This window comes from Dermacentor andersoni, chromosome 3, assembly GCF_023375885.2.
Source record: "Dermacentor andersoni chromosome 3, qqDerAnde1_hic_scaffold, whole genome shotgun sequence".
NCBI classification, from domain to species: domain Eukaryota; kingdom Metazoa; phylum Arthropoda; class Arachnida; order Ixodida; family Ixodidae; genus Dermacentor; species Dermacentor andersoni.
Genome location: NC_092816.1, coordinates 130,669,805 through 130,682,762, shown reverse-complemented (window position 1 = coordinate 130,682,762; position 12,958 = coordinate 130,669,805). Strand labels below are relative to the sequence as shown.

The 12,958-nt window shown below is 46.7% G+C and overlaps 1 protein-coding gene across 1 annotated transcript in view; it reads right to left on the bottom strand.

The window, feature by feature from the left end:
* LOC126525276 (signal peptide peptidase-like 2A) overlaps positions 1-12,300 on the bottom strand; it is a 44,263-nt gene extending 31,963 nt beyond the window's left edge. The window contains exons 1-4 of the mRNA XM_050173302.3: positions 12,179-12,300; positions 10,352-10,480; positions 5,647-5,826; positions 1,240-1,320 (exon numbers count right to left, since the gene is read on the bottom strand). Coding sequence (XP_050029259.3) covers positions 1,240-1,320; positions 5,647-5,826; positions 10,352-10,480; positions 12,179-12,241 — 453 coding nt within the window. The 5' untranslated portion in view covers positions 12,242-12,300. The remainder of the gene's footprint in view (positions 1-1,239; positions 1,321-5,646; positions 5,827-10,351; positions 10,481-12,178) is intronic.
* Positions 12,301-12,958: the final 658 nt, after the last annotated feature.

The window sequence follows — 12,958 nt, the reverse complement described above, 5'->3', positions numbered from 1 at the left end:
CTCAGCAGCCCAACACCAAAGCCACTGAGCAAACTACGGCGGGGCTTTTAACTGCTTGCACATTGCCCGAATAATCGAGAGGACACACAGGAGTGCAAGATTGTTTGTTTGAAGAGGCCAGAATTCGAAACATGATTATTGCAACTAGAGCACAGGTACCGAGAGGAGTTACATTTCCCAGTCGGGGACGTGAGCTGTCTGTGTATTTCTTCATTATCAGGCTTGTCCCTATACACGTGCGTTAGAGTGTATGATAATCGGATTTATAGTGAAGGTAGCAGCGTGCACAGAAAAGTACAAGTTATTGGGGAGTACTATTTGTGTTCATTCGATGTGTAGACGATTGCAGAAGTTACTCTGTATTTATAAGGAAATATTTAAAGAGTTTGGCATCTGTCTTCATCGGAATTGTAGTAATAAAGCACAAAAGATGAATAAGAAAATGTTTTGACATGATGAGTTGTAACAGTTCATTGCAACATTCTGTCTTCCTGTATGGAAGCATTAACAGAAGCACACTCGGAGCTGCGGCTCTTATACACAGGTCTTCACAATCAATGCACAGGCTTGGGATCAAATGAAAAAAAAATACACAATATGTGTTGTTTACTTTCTTAAGCATGGATAAGCAGGCTCGTTAGTGATGCATTATTATAAAAAATTTGAGTGCTATAAGCACTCAGGACGTAGGAAAAGAACCACACACCACACGCGTGTGGTGTGTTTCTCGTGCCTTGTGTCCTGTGTGTTTATAGCCCTCAATTTTTTTATAATAGTTTACATTCTTGCTGCATTTAATGCTGCTTTCAAATGGCTAGTCGGAAATTAATTTATCACTGACAACTTGTTAAAATTGAGTGACGCAAGGATACCAAACGCACGAACGAAAAATGAACGAATATACAGCTATATGCTTGTGATGATTGTGCCAGAAATCACCACTTGCTATTCATTTTAGCCAGTAGATTCTCCCTACCGTCCTTAAGAGTACTTCTTGCTGGGCAAGTTGGTATTTGTTCATTATACCCATGTTTAAGGCGTCAAAAAACAACACACCGCAGATATTGTCCGTTGTCCGGTTGCCTCTCATGTGTGCTGTGTTGGTTTTTGGTGCCCTATAACTAGGTATAATGAATCATTACTATCCCTTTCTAATTAGTGGCAGTATGTCTATGTAGTTCATTGAACGGATAAAATTTGATAAGTTTGATTATCACCGTTTACTGCCAAGCGACATACCGCAATCTTGTGAGCAGTTTCGTTGCCGACAAAACCCACGATGATGTCGAGCTTTTTGATAGCCGTCTTCGATTCTTCAGCCTGCGAGAGAAGATTCATGAAATTACCATGCGCTGCTCTTCCCCGTTCCTGGAATCGTAGTATCAGCGTAACAACGGTTGATTTAATTCATAGCCGGTTGCGGCGCAATAATAGTTCACCGAATTCTCGGCAGAAGGGCAGTTAGAGCGTTAATTATTAATGCGGCTCCCACTCTTACAGCCTCTGAGGTTTCACTTTCTCAAAATTAGGAAGTAAAACTCTGGATCGGACGGCTGAGTTAGTGAAGGTAGGTAGCACCAAACATGTTAAGTTGGACCTCTCGTTTCGTTGTGACCGCGCTAGTTTCGCTAATAATGAAGGACAAGCCGGTTTCATTATCATTGATCTTACACCTTGTTGCGGCATTATTGAAGCAACACGTTGGTGTCGTAGTGCATTGTCTGCTGCTACTGTAGCGATGTGATGTCGCTTGCTGCATTAGGTCAGTTCACAGCGTTTTTCTACGCCATTGGTGAGGATCACTTGCTGAAAGGCAACCTTGATTGCATGACTGAAACAATTTAAGAGCAAACTTTACCTCAAGAGGTTTTACTTATGTACGTGGGAACGGAGAAACCTTCCTGTTCGCTTTGACCAAATTTGACGACGTTCGTGGGGCCTAAAAGAAAAATTTAAGGTCTACCATGCGTAGGGAGATTTTCTGTAACAAGAAATATTCGCCACAAATAAGTTTAAGAAAAACTGAAGAGCGAAGTTTACAAACCTCTAACCCGGCAATAAAGAAATTATATCATAATTCAGTAAACTCCACATTCTGACATATACAAAGCGGACCGAACTGATTTATTATACAGCCTTCCGAAATATATCAATAATTTCTAAGCATGACATTGACAAAACTCCCGTATATAGTGCAACATCTCCACGTAAGCTGTTAACTACTACGTCACAATCGCACGTTTGAAATTCTCTAACATAGTAAGTTTACAGTACAGACATATCTGTTCTTTATGCAGTTATGAAACGTTCTTCATTTTTTTAACTGAATAATTATAATCAATTTATTAACAAATATCATCATCATCATCATCATCATCATCATCATCATCATCATCATCAGCCTAGTTACGCTCACTGCAGGGCAAAGGCCTCTCCCATACTTCTCCAACTACCCCGGTCATGTACTAATTGTGGCCATGTTGTCCCTGCAAACGTCTTAATGTCATCCGCCCACCTAACTTTCTGCCGCCCCCTACTACGCTTCCCTTCCCTTGGAATCCAGTCCGTAACCCTTAATGACCATCGGTTATCTTCCCTCCTCATTACATGTCCTGCCCATGCCCATTTCTTTTTCTTGATTTCAACTAAGATGTCATTTACCCGCGTTTGTTCCCTCACCCAATCTGCTCTTTTCTTATCTTTTAACGTTACACCTATCTTTCCTCTTTCCATGGCTCGTTGCGTCGTCCTCAATTTGAGCAGAACCCTTTTCGTAAGCCTCCAGGTTTCTGCCCCGTAGGTGAGTACTGGTAAGACACAGCTGTTATACACTTTCCTCTTGAGGGATAGTGGCAACCTGCTGTTCAAACGCACCCCAGCCCATTCTTATTCTTCTGGTTATTTCAGTCTCATGATCCGGATCCGTGGTCACTACCTGCCCTAAGTAGATGTATTCCCTTACCACTTCCAGTGCCTCGCTGCCTATCGTAAACTGCTGTTCTCTTCCGAGACTGTTAAACATTACTTTAGTTTTCTGTAGATTAATTTTCAGACCCACCCTTCTGCTTTGCCTCTCCAGGTCAGTGAGCATGCATTGCAATTGGTCTCCTGAGTTACTAAGCAAGGCAATATCATCAGCGAATCGCAAGTTGCTAAGGTATTCTCCATCAACTTTTATCCCCGATTCTTCCCACTCCAGGTCTCAGAATACCTCCTGTAAACATGCTGTGAATAGTGTTGGAGATATCGTATCTCCCTGTCTGACGCCTGTCTTTATTGGGATTTTGTTGCTTTCTTTGTGGAGGATTACGGTGGCTGTGGAACCGCTATAGATAGCTTCCAGTATCTTTACGTATGGCTCATCCACACCCTGATTCCGTAGTGCCTTCATGACTGCTAAGGTTTTGACTGAATCAAATGCTTTTTCCTAATCAATGAAGGCAATGAATATAAGGGTTGGTTATATTCCGCACATTTCTCTGTCACCTGATTGATAGTGTGAATATGGTCTATTGTTGAGTAGCCTTTACGGAATCCTGCCTGGTCCTTTGGTTGACAGAAGTCTAAGGTATTCCTGATTCTATTTGCGATTACCTTAGTAAAGACTTTGTAGGCAACGGACAGTAAGCTGATCGGTCTATAATTTTTCAAGTCTTTGGCGTCCCCTTTCTTATGGATTAGGATTATGTTAGCGTTCTTCCAAGATTCCGGTACGTTCGAGGTCATGAGGCATTGTGTATATAGGGCGGCCAACCTTTCTAGGACAGTGTTCCCACCATCCTTCAACAAATCTGCTGTTACCTGATCCTCCCCAGCTGCCTTCCCACTTTGCATAGCTCCCAAGGCGTTCTTTACCTCTTCCGGTGTTACTTGTGGGATTTCAAGTTCCTCTAGACTATTCTCTCTCACCTTATCGTCGTGGGTGTTACTGGTACTGTATAAATCTCTATAAAACTCCTCAGCCACTTGAACTATCTCATCCATATTAGTAACTATATTGCCGGCTTTGTCTCTTAACGCACACATCTGATTCTTGCCTATTCCCAGTTTCTTCTTTATTGCTTTTAGGCTTCCTCCGTTCCTTAGAGCCTGTTCAATTCTATCCATATTATAGTTCCTTCTGTCCGCTGTCTTACGCTTGTTGATTAACTTAGAAAGTTCTGCCAGTTCTATTCTAGCTGTAGGGTTAGAGGCTTTCATACATTGGCGTTTCTTGATCAGATCTTTCGTCTCCTGCGATAGCTTACTGGTTTCCTGTTTAACGGCGTTACCACCGACTTCTATTGCGCACTCCTTAATGATGCCCATAAGATTGTCGTTCATTGCTTCAACACTATGGTCCTCTTCTTGGGTTAAAGCCGAATACCTGTTCTGTAGCTTGATCCGGAATTCCTCTAGTTTCCCTTTTACCGCTAACTCATTGATTGGTTTCTTATGTACCAGTTTCTTCCGTTCCCTCCTCAAGTCAAGGCTAATTCGAGTTCTTACCATCCTATGGTCACTGCAGCGCACCTTGCCGAGCACGTCTACATCTTGTATGATGCCAGGTTCGCGCAGAGTATAAAGTCGATTTCATTTCTAGTCTCACCATTCGGGCTCCGCCACGTCCACTTTCGGCTAACCCGCTTGCGGAAAAAGGTATTCATTATCCGCATATTATTCTGTTCTGCAAACTCTACTAATAACTCTCCTCTGCTATTCCTAGAGCCTATGCCATATTCCCCCACTGACTTGTCTCCGGCCTGCTTCTTGCCTACCCTGGCATTGAAATCGCCCATCAGTATACTGTATTTTGTTTTGACTTTACCCATCGCCGATTCCACGTCTTCATAGAAGCTTTCGACTTCCTGGTCATCATGACTAGATGTAGGGGCGTAGACCTGTACAACCTTCATTTTGTACCTCTTATTAAGTTTCACAACAAGACATGCCACCCTCTCGTTAATGCTATAGAATTCCTGTGTGTTACCAGCTATGCTCTTATTAATCAGGAATCCGACTCCTAGTTCTCGTGTCTCTGCTAAGCCCCGGTAGCACCGGACGTGTCCGCTTTTTAGCTTTTTAACAAATATAGCGGAGCTAAAAAAAATTCAGGTTCCTGCGCATGGCACAATTCAGTTTTCTCTCTTAAACGCAAGGAATTTTATTCAAACGGGTTCGGCGGTTGATAGCGCAAAGCTGTAGTGTGCACTTGTTAAGTCACGACGTGGCATTTACTCCCTCAGGGATGGGCTAGTGTTCCCCACGTACCGTATTCATCAGACCCAGCTCCATGTGATTTAATGTCTTACTTTAAGAAAGGAAATTCAATGAGAGAAAAAAATTTACCACTCAGCGCGAGCAGAAGACAACTTCGCACGGGCAATTCGACAGAATTAAGTTTGACGACTTCCAAAGTTGCTTCGAACAGAGAGAGAAAGGTTGGACAAGCGTATCTGCCTTCATCAGAGATTACTTTCAGGAGAAATCAGAGCTCTTTGTCCGGAATTAAAAATGATTTTGGGTTTGTATTGGAGACAGTGCGGCTTTTTTTCGTGACCCCCTACATATAGGACCTTGAAAATAGGAGTTGGCCCCTAGTGCCGATCTTGATGGCGCCTGAAAGCCCAAGCCCACAGGCCGGCGGATTCAATTTGCGTTGCGTACCACGCGGCTGGCGTTGACGGAAACGAGGACGCCCTTGGCCTTGGCGCTCTTCGCTTGCTGGATCAGCTCGTCGTTGGAGGTGTTGTCGCAGCGCTCCAACAGCACCACTTTGCCCTCGAAGCTACGCCGCTCGTAGTCGCAGTCCGTGTCGTTGAGCGTGTTCAGGAACGGTTGGTACTCCTGCATGTAGGAGGCGAGGACCATGAGAGAAATTGGGCAGTTTCGGCCAGGCGGTGAAATATTGAAAGCGATGGCAAAATTCAGCTTTTCGTCACAGCTTCTCGGACCTCCTTCAACAATACGGGGAGGGTGACGTGTTTACGCGACAAGGCGCAGGAAGCAACAGCGCCCTGGCTACACTGGAAACTGTTAGGCGTCTCGCAACAGAGTCGTGATGAAAACCGACACCGGTGTTTCAGGCGTGCGCCTGAAGCTTGCAAGAGAGCAGAGATAGACTAAACATTTAATAGCTTGAAAGCATCATATGCCCCATTACGCAAAAAACCGGCGTTGTAGTAAGCGGCGTGACCGAGTGATGGTACCAAAAATGGCCGACGGCAAAAAGCAAATGCCAAAGCTTCGCCAGAAAGGCGAAGCACCGATTGCAACAGCAAATTAGTGGATAGCTGTACGAAGTAGGGATAGTTTTAGCGGCCATATAAACTTGTAAAGATTCGCTTACTAACTAAATTAACAATGACAGAATATGTGGGCGTGACTCAACGAGGACGTAGGAAGAAACGGACACACAGAGACATCGCTGTCGTTGTGAGTCTACTTTTTTTCTACGTCCTTGTTCAGTCGCGCTTATGCATCCTATAATGGATTCAAACCAACTATCGCGTCAACGTTTTGTAACTAAATTAACAAGCATGGTGTAACGCGTACACAGGCGAACATGAACGCATCCTGCTCGATGAGCGCGGAAACCCCCTGTGGAAATGCTTGAGTGAGGAATCGCGGCAGCAGCCAGCAAATTGATCTTCGTACATCTCTCGCTTAAGCGCGAACGAAACATTGAAGACTCAGCGCATACAAAACTGTCGGCCCTACGCGCACTCTGCACAAATTGTAGATTGCTTTGAATATGACGCCCTCGCGGGCGCGCACTTTAGCTACGTCACAGACCACTTTCAAGACCCACGCACGTCGGCAATGCTTCCTTACGGCGGCCGCCAGTCGCGTGCCCACCGCCGTAGTAGACGCCGCGGTTGCCTGCGCTCTGTGCGGAGCGGCGGGCGAGGAGGACATCGAGGCAGCCTAGGAACTGCCGGAGAAGAATGCCCCTCCTCCCTCGCCTAACCAGTTGGTGCTGGCCTGACACCCCTGCTTCGCGCGCGAAGGAAGAGGGCACCATTCCTGCCCGCGTTCCTCACTCGCGCACGCGAGGTCAAACCGCGTCCGTCGGCTCACCCTCGCACTCTCGCACATACAGCATACGGCAAACACCCTCTAGGAAAGCTACGGCGCGCGGCGACAGTTTTATCGCCATCGGACTTTATACGGAACGTCACGGCGACGCCGACGGCAGAAATGCGCCTGGAGTGTCCATATAACTGCTGTCGCAACAAAATACTCTGTTCTGCTTCAAATTTTGAGGGAGGTTCCTGGAAACAAAGTAAACTAGTGCCTTTGAAAAGAACACCAGGTGAATTCCGTCTGTGCAGAAATATTGAACCCGAGCCTCCAGCGTGCGATACGAGCACGCTTCCCGGGCGCCACGGCGGCTCCACGGTTCTGTCTGTCACGTCGCAGCCATCTGGTTGACCAAACTTGTAGCCTATAGTGTGTACGTCGCTATGCATGTGGCGGCGCAGCCAATGGGTAGGAAGTGGCTCTACGTCATGAAGGAATAAAATGAGCGTATAACAAAAAATAATAATGTCTATTTGAACTCTGCTAAGTGGTCCTTCGAATTATGAACCCCTCGCGGGCAAGTGAATGCGTTGAGACGCTTGGTGCGTTTTCATTTGGCCTTACCAAGGTGCAGTTAAAACGAAGGCGAGAGCTTGCGCAGACGAGGAATGCGCAGAAAAAGAAAACATATCTCCAAAAGGAATATAAAGATTTCGCATTCCCCCACCTAAGCAGTATGAAGTGTCTCTGCCGATCGAATCTTATGCACGAGATGAGAAAAAAGAAAAACGTTAGCCTTTCTTGCTTGATGTGTGTTGTCCGTCCTACTCAGACCGCTGTATGCACCGGACCGTATTTGGGGCTCTGATGATTCGCCACCTCCAAAATGTAAACGCGGCGGACAACTAACTAAAGCAGAACGCATATTCTACTAGCACTCCTATTCTACCCCACTACGCCTCCCCAGGAACCGAGCTCTCGCTGCCGCAGAAGTGTTTGGCCGTGAGCTAGTTGGTACGGATTATTGATTCCAAAGAGCCCCAAAAACAAGGACAAGGAAAAGCTGGTCCCGTGCTCTTCTTCGTCCGTGCTGTTTGACGCTGTTTGAAATGAAAGAATCTCCCTGCGCCCCAAGGTCAAAGATTCTTTGCTGCGTTCATCGCAAGGACAAAGAAAAACAAGGACAAGGAAAAGCTGGTCCCGTGCGATTCTTCGTCCGTGCTGGTTGACGCTGTTTGAAATGAAAGAATCCCCCAAGGTGAAAGATTCCTTGCTGCGTTCATCGAATCGACAATGGCGAATGTAGCAAGTGAGACCCTGAGCTGCGGATCTCCCGCTAATTGACCCCCCTTCCTCCCAAAAAAATGTAATGACGTTCTCTGTCTCTCCCTCGGTGTAGTACGCATACACCTGCAAAGTAGACTAGCGTCTGTGCGCTTGACGTTCATGCCATATCTCAAGGCTGAACCCCGCTCTAGCTCCGCTGCAGAACCGCAGCTGAGCTGCTCTCTAGGTTTTGTTTTGGCAACCAAGCGTACTGCGCGTCGCTCGCATCTCCGGAGACATTCTGGTTCTCCACGTGAGTGCCACACGTGTGATTACACGGCGGCGGTGGTGGTGACGCCAACGGCGCGAGCGCGCTTCGAGTGGTTATATTAGGGCTATTTTTAACTACCCTGGTTACACGACTGTGGCTATTGTAGGAAGTCACAATTTTTTTACTTGGTGCAGAAAAGTGTAGACGCCTGCCAAGCCGAAGCCATTTTTAATAGATGTAGTGTAACATGAAAACTACAAATTCTACACTGCAGTTTCGATGAGTGTAGGCAGCAGACAACAAAAAAGCAGGCTGGTATTGGAAACGCGCGGCGCCATTTTGTCTGTGACTGTCGGCGCTGACATTGCGACGATAGAGAATATTTGGTAGAAGGACGGTAAAGAAGTGCTTGCGTCACGATGAGTCACAGAGGAAGGTGAGGTAATCTTCCCAGAAGATTAAATTACGATACTCACGCATTGTGCGAGCTGGTTTAGACTCCACTCTGCATATACGCATTGTCGGGTCGTCATCGTGCACTGCGCATTCGCGACGTATTTCGCGGCAGTATGTCTAGATTTGTTGATGAAAAGAAGCTCCTACATTGGCGTTTAGTTTCAGGCAAGGGCACACACTCAGCCTAAGGGCGAAGTCGAGGTGAAGTGATGAGCCAGGTGCTTTTCGTCTGCTGATGCAGAAGACGACGCGCAGTCTGCTCCTACTGGCTATAGCCTAGCGAACGAACTGCAGCACACGACATAGCAGCCACTGCCCAGCACTACACTCGTCTTCATGAGGCTGCCCGAAGTGTAGGTTAAAAAAATAGGCCTATTATTGCTACCGCAATAAAACAATGCGAGCAAGCTTTTCCCGGCGGCTCAAGACCTACCATTGCAATGAGAGATCTTGTATGAAGGAACAACGAGAATCGAGGAACACACATTGAGAGCTAGGATGAGAGAGTAGCATTTTAGAAGGCAATATTTGCCTTATACCAGCTTGGAGAGCATTAGCATACCCACATTGCATTCAATGTGATTTGATGCGAAAGCAAGCGTCGAATTACCCTGGGCGAGAAGGCCGACGTCTGTCGTATGTAGCAGTGAAACAGCAGGTAAAATCCTTTTAGCTGCGGCGCCTCACGAGCGCGCCTCGACGGATCACAGCGGGCGAAAGGGAAAGCCTGCTGGCCCGTTAGCCCGACAGATGTTGCCTGAAGGGAGAGGGCATCGTGTGACGTCACATCACCTTCGCTCTCGGAAGCCAGCGCACGCTCAACACCCTCTAGTCTAGGGGGTGTTGGCACACTCCGTACTTCTCTCTCTCACCCCCACTGGGCTTAGTTGGGCTGCGGCCGCTTGCCGGCTCTGGTGGCCGCTGCAGCTTCCTCGGTCTGTCGTCACGCAGGACGTCGGTGCCAAGCGGCGTTGGCACCACAGGCTGCTGATGCTGGCCATTATGGTACCATTATGGTACATTACTCGTTGCACAAAACCCGAAGGACCGCTCAGCAGTGTTCAATTGGACATTAACGCTTTCGCATTCTCAACAAACGAGAAATGCTTAGGTGTCCTCAGATCCTTTTGTAAATAGACCTGCTTGTGGAGCTTTGCATGCCCGCGTGTTAGCTACTAGCACGCGCATTCTAACTACGAACTCTGCAGACCAGGAACAGAAGCTTAAGCTATGCACTGTTTAATCGTATAGTAAGGCTTTCGCGCAAACCGACTGGTTTTACGCGTTACCATTCATCTGTCTTGACACGTAATTCTTTGTGTCTACATTCGCGGCGTCGTGTGAAGTTCCACTCACGGCGTCCTCTTCCTTCTTGGGAATGTCCTTGATGGCGGGCACGAAGGCGGCGCAGAAGAACACCGGGCTCGAATTCTCCGCCTTGAGCAGGATGACCGCGCTGTCCAGGCGGTTGCTAGCTCCCACAGGCTGCGCAAGTTTCAGTACTAAGTCTAGGATATGTGACTATAGCATGCATATGGCGCTATATCCACGGCCTCTCATATTCTGCGATCGAGGGAAGTGCCCCTTTTTCCTTCACCGTATGTTTCAACAACCGCTTTCATCTGCCATATCGCCGGCGATTTCAATAATTTGGTAGTTATTGTGAACGGCGGCAGCGTTTCGAAGGAGTCGACAAGCAAGAACACCCGTGTACCGCGCACTGAGTCTACGTTAAGGAACCGCAGGGGGGTTGAGATTAATCCGGAATCTCCTACTACGGCGTGTCTAATAATCAAATTGTTGTTTTGGCAAGCAAAACATAAGAATTTAAATTTTAGTTATTGTGATCAAATACTGTTATCTCTTTATTTCTGCGTACATTTATCTGGTTAACTATGAGTTATTGCGTAGCGAGTTATTACATGGGATGAGTTACTTTATGGGCAGATTCTAATCACGACAAGAATCCAACATGTAGATATTTCTAGCCCAAAGCAAATGAGGGACAAGTGTAGTCATGGAAACACGGCACTCAAGATTTGCGTTCATTGCTAGTAAGCGCATTGTCTTGGCATATATTGAGTTGCCTCAGTAGAGTGTTCTCGGCCTCGACAATTTTCCTCAACAACAGCCGGCACGCCCGTTGCGTCCGGCAATATAGCAGAGGAGGCAAATGGTTATTGGAAACATGCATACCTCATCAAGGTATACTCGAAAAGCTAGAGGGGCACGATGGAGTGAGAACCTATCAAAGCATGTCGAACATTTCGCATTTCGTTGAGCATTTCATGGAAATTGGAAAACATGGAAATTGCTACTCCACCTTAAGTAATAGAGGTACCTGCGTAAAGCGAGTCTACGACGGCAGCTTTTCAATAGCACAACAAGAGTACTTATGACTACTCGACAAATATTCAAGATAGCGCCAGTCACGGTGGTGACACTACGCATGGTGCAAACACTTGTCTTCCAGCGATAATTGACTTCTCCAGTCACTACCTAGGGTCGCTTCTGAACTGTTAGCGCTCAATGTCTCCTGTCTCGTCGCATGCTATACAGTTCCGAGGACTTATATACGCCCCGTCTTGAATAACCATGCTGGTGTACTAGCAGAAGGTGTCGTTATTAGATATTATTATATATAAAGTGAGGCTTCCTCTCAACGAAATCTCTTTTACGCGGGGCATACGTGGCGGAACTCAAAGGGACTAAATGTGATTTCTAATGTCATATTTTTTTTAACTTGACTAGTCTTTAGAGCTTTACTCAGGGAGGAGGATAGAGCGCTGCGTATGCAAGAGCATCAGCTTTTTCGTTGCCAGCAATGCCAATGTGGGATACTTTGTGTGGTCGTGCTGGTCGAGCTCGAAATTCTAAGATGAAAGGGACGCTGTCCTGGAGAACCTGCAAAGAAAGGACCTTTCCGCATGCGTGCCTGCAACAACGTGTGTTCGCCGAAAGATCAGTTATAGTCCGTAAATAAACTTCACGTCTCTTTATCGCATTCTTAAGATAGACTGGTTTGATGGACACGTGTAGTGAAACACCGCAATGGCATTGTCATAGACGCTCGCGTGGAGAAACTGCGCGCCTTGATCGCCAGGCTAAACCAGTCTGTTGCTACAACCCACCAACACCAACAACTAATATCGTGACCCGTCACAGATCGTTGTCCAAACTCACGTTTACAGCCATTCCGGTGAGGAAGATCTGAATCGACGCCGCGATGAAGAAGCTGGGCCTCATCTCTCTTCGATTTTTGGTGGTCACGCTACCAGCCAGCGCAAAATGGAACTTAACCTCTTCTTTTCGATCGTTGGCGCGTGCCGACTGCACGCAGTTCTCGCACGGGAATGGCATCATCATCTTCTTCGGCTCGGCACCAGCGATATGATATAAGCTAATTTTATCATTGCTTTTGAATGTGCAGTCGTAATTGCATTTATATTTGCCACACGTCTTACAGCACATTCTGGACGTGTCCCAATACTCACCCTAATTCCTATATCCTCTCACTCATTTACGAGTATTCCTCCTGGGAAGCCGCACTGTTCAACTCGGATTTCGAAGCCCAAAGCCGGCTACACGGCGGATGCAAGTCATCGCACCGCTCACCGTGGCCCTTGACTCAGGATTTCTCCCGCAGAGAACTCGCACCAACCTCATTTCAATAAAAATTCGCTCTCTCCTGCAGACAGGCTGAAAATTGCATGCGATAATCGAACAACGGCCGCTTGTGTTAAATGGAGGTGACAGCTACGTGTAGAAAGACAGACAGAGGGAGAGAGAAATCAATTTTATTCGTCAAAGTCACACTTTATGGGTCGTAATCACGACTGGTAGAGTTTATTCGTTTTGTGATGAGGAAGAAACAATCCATCTCTTCCTTCTGTCTTGTCGCCGCTTTACTGCGGCTTGAAAAATAATATTAGAAATTCTTCTTCGAAGACTTGGGCTGCACGT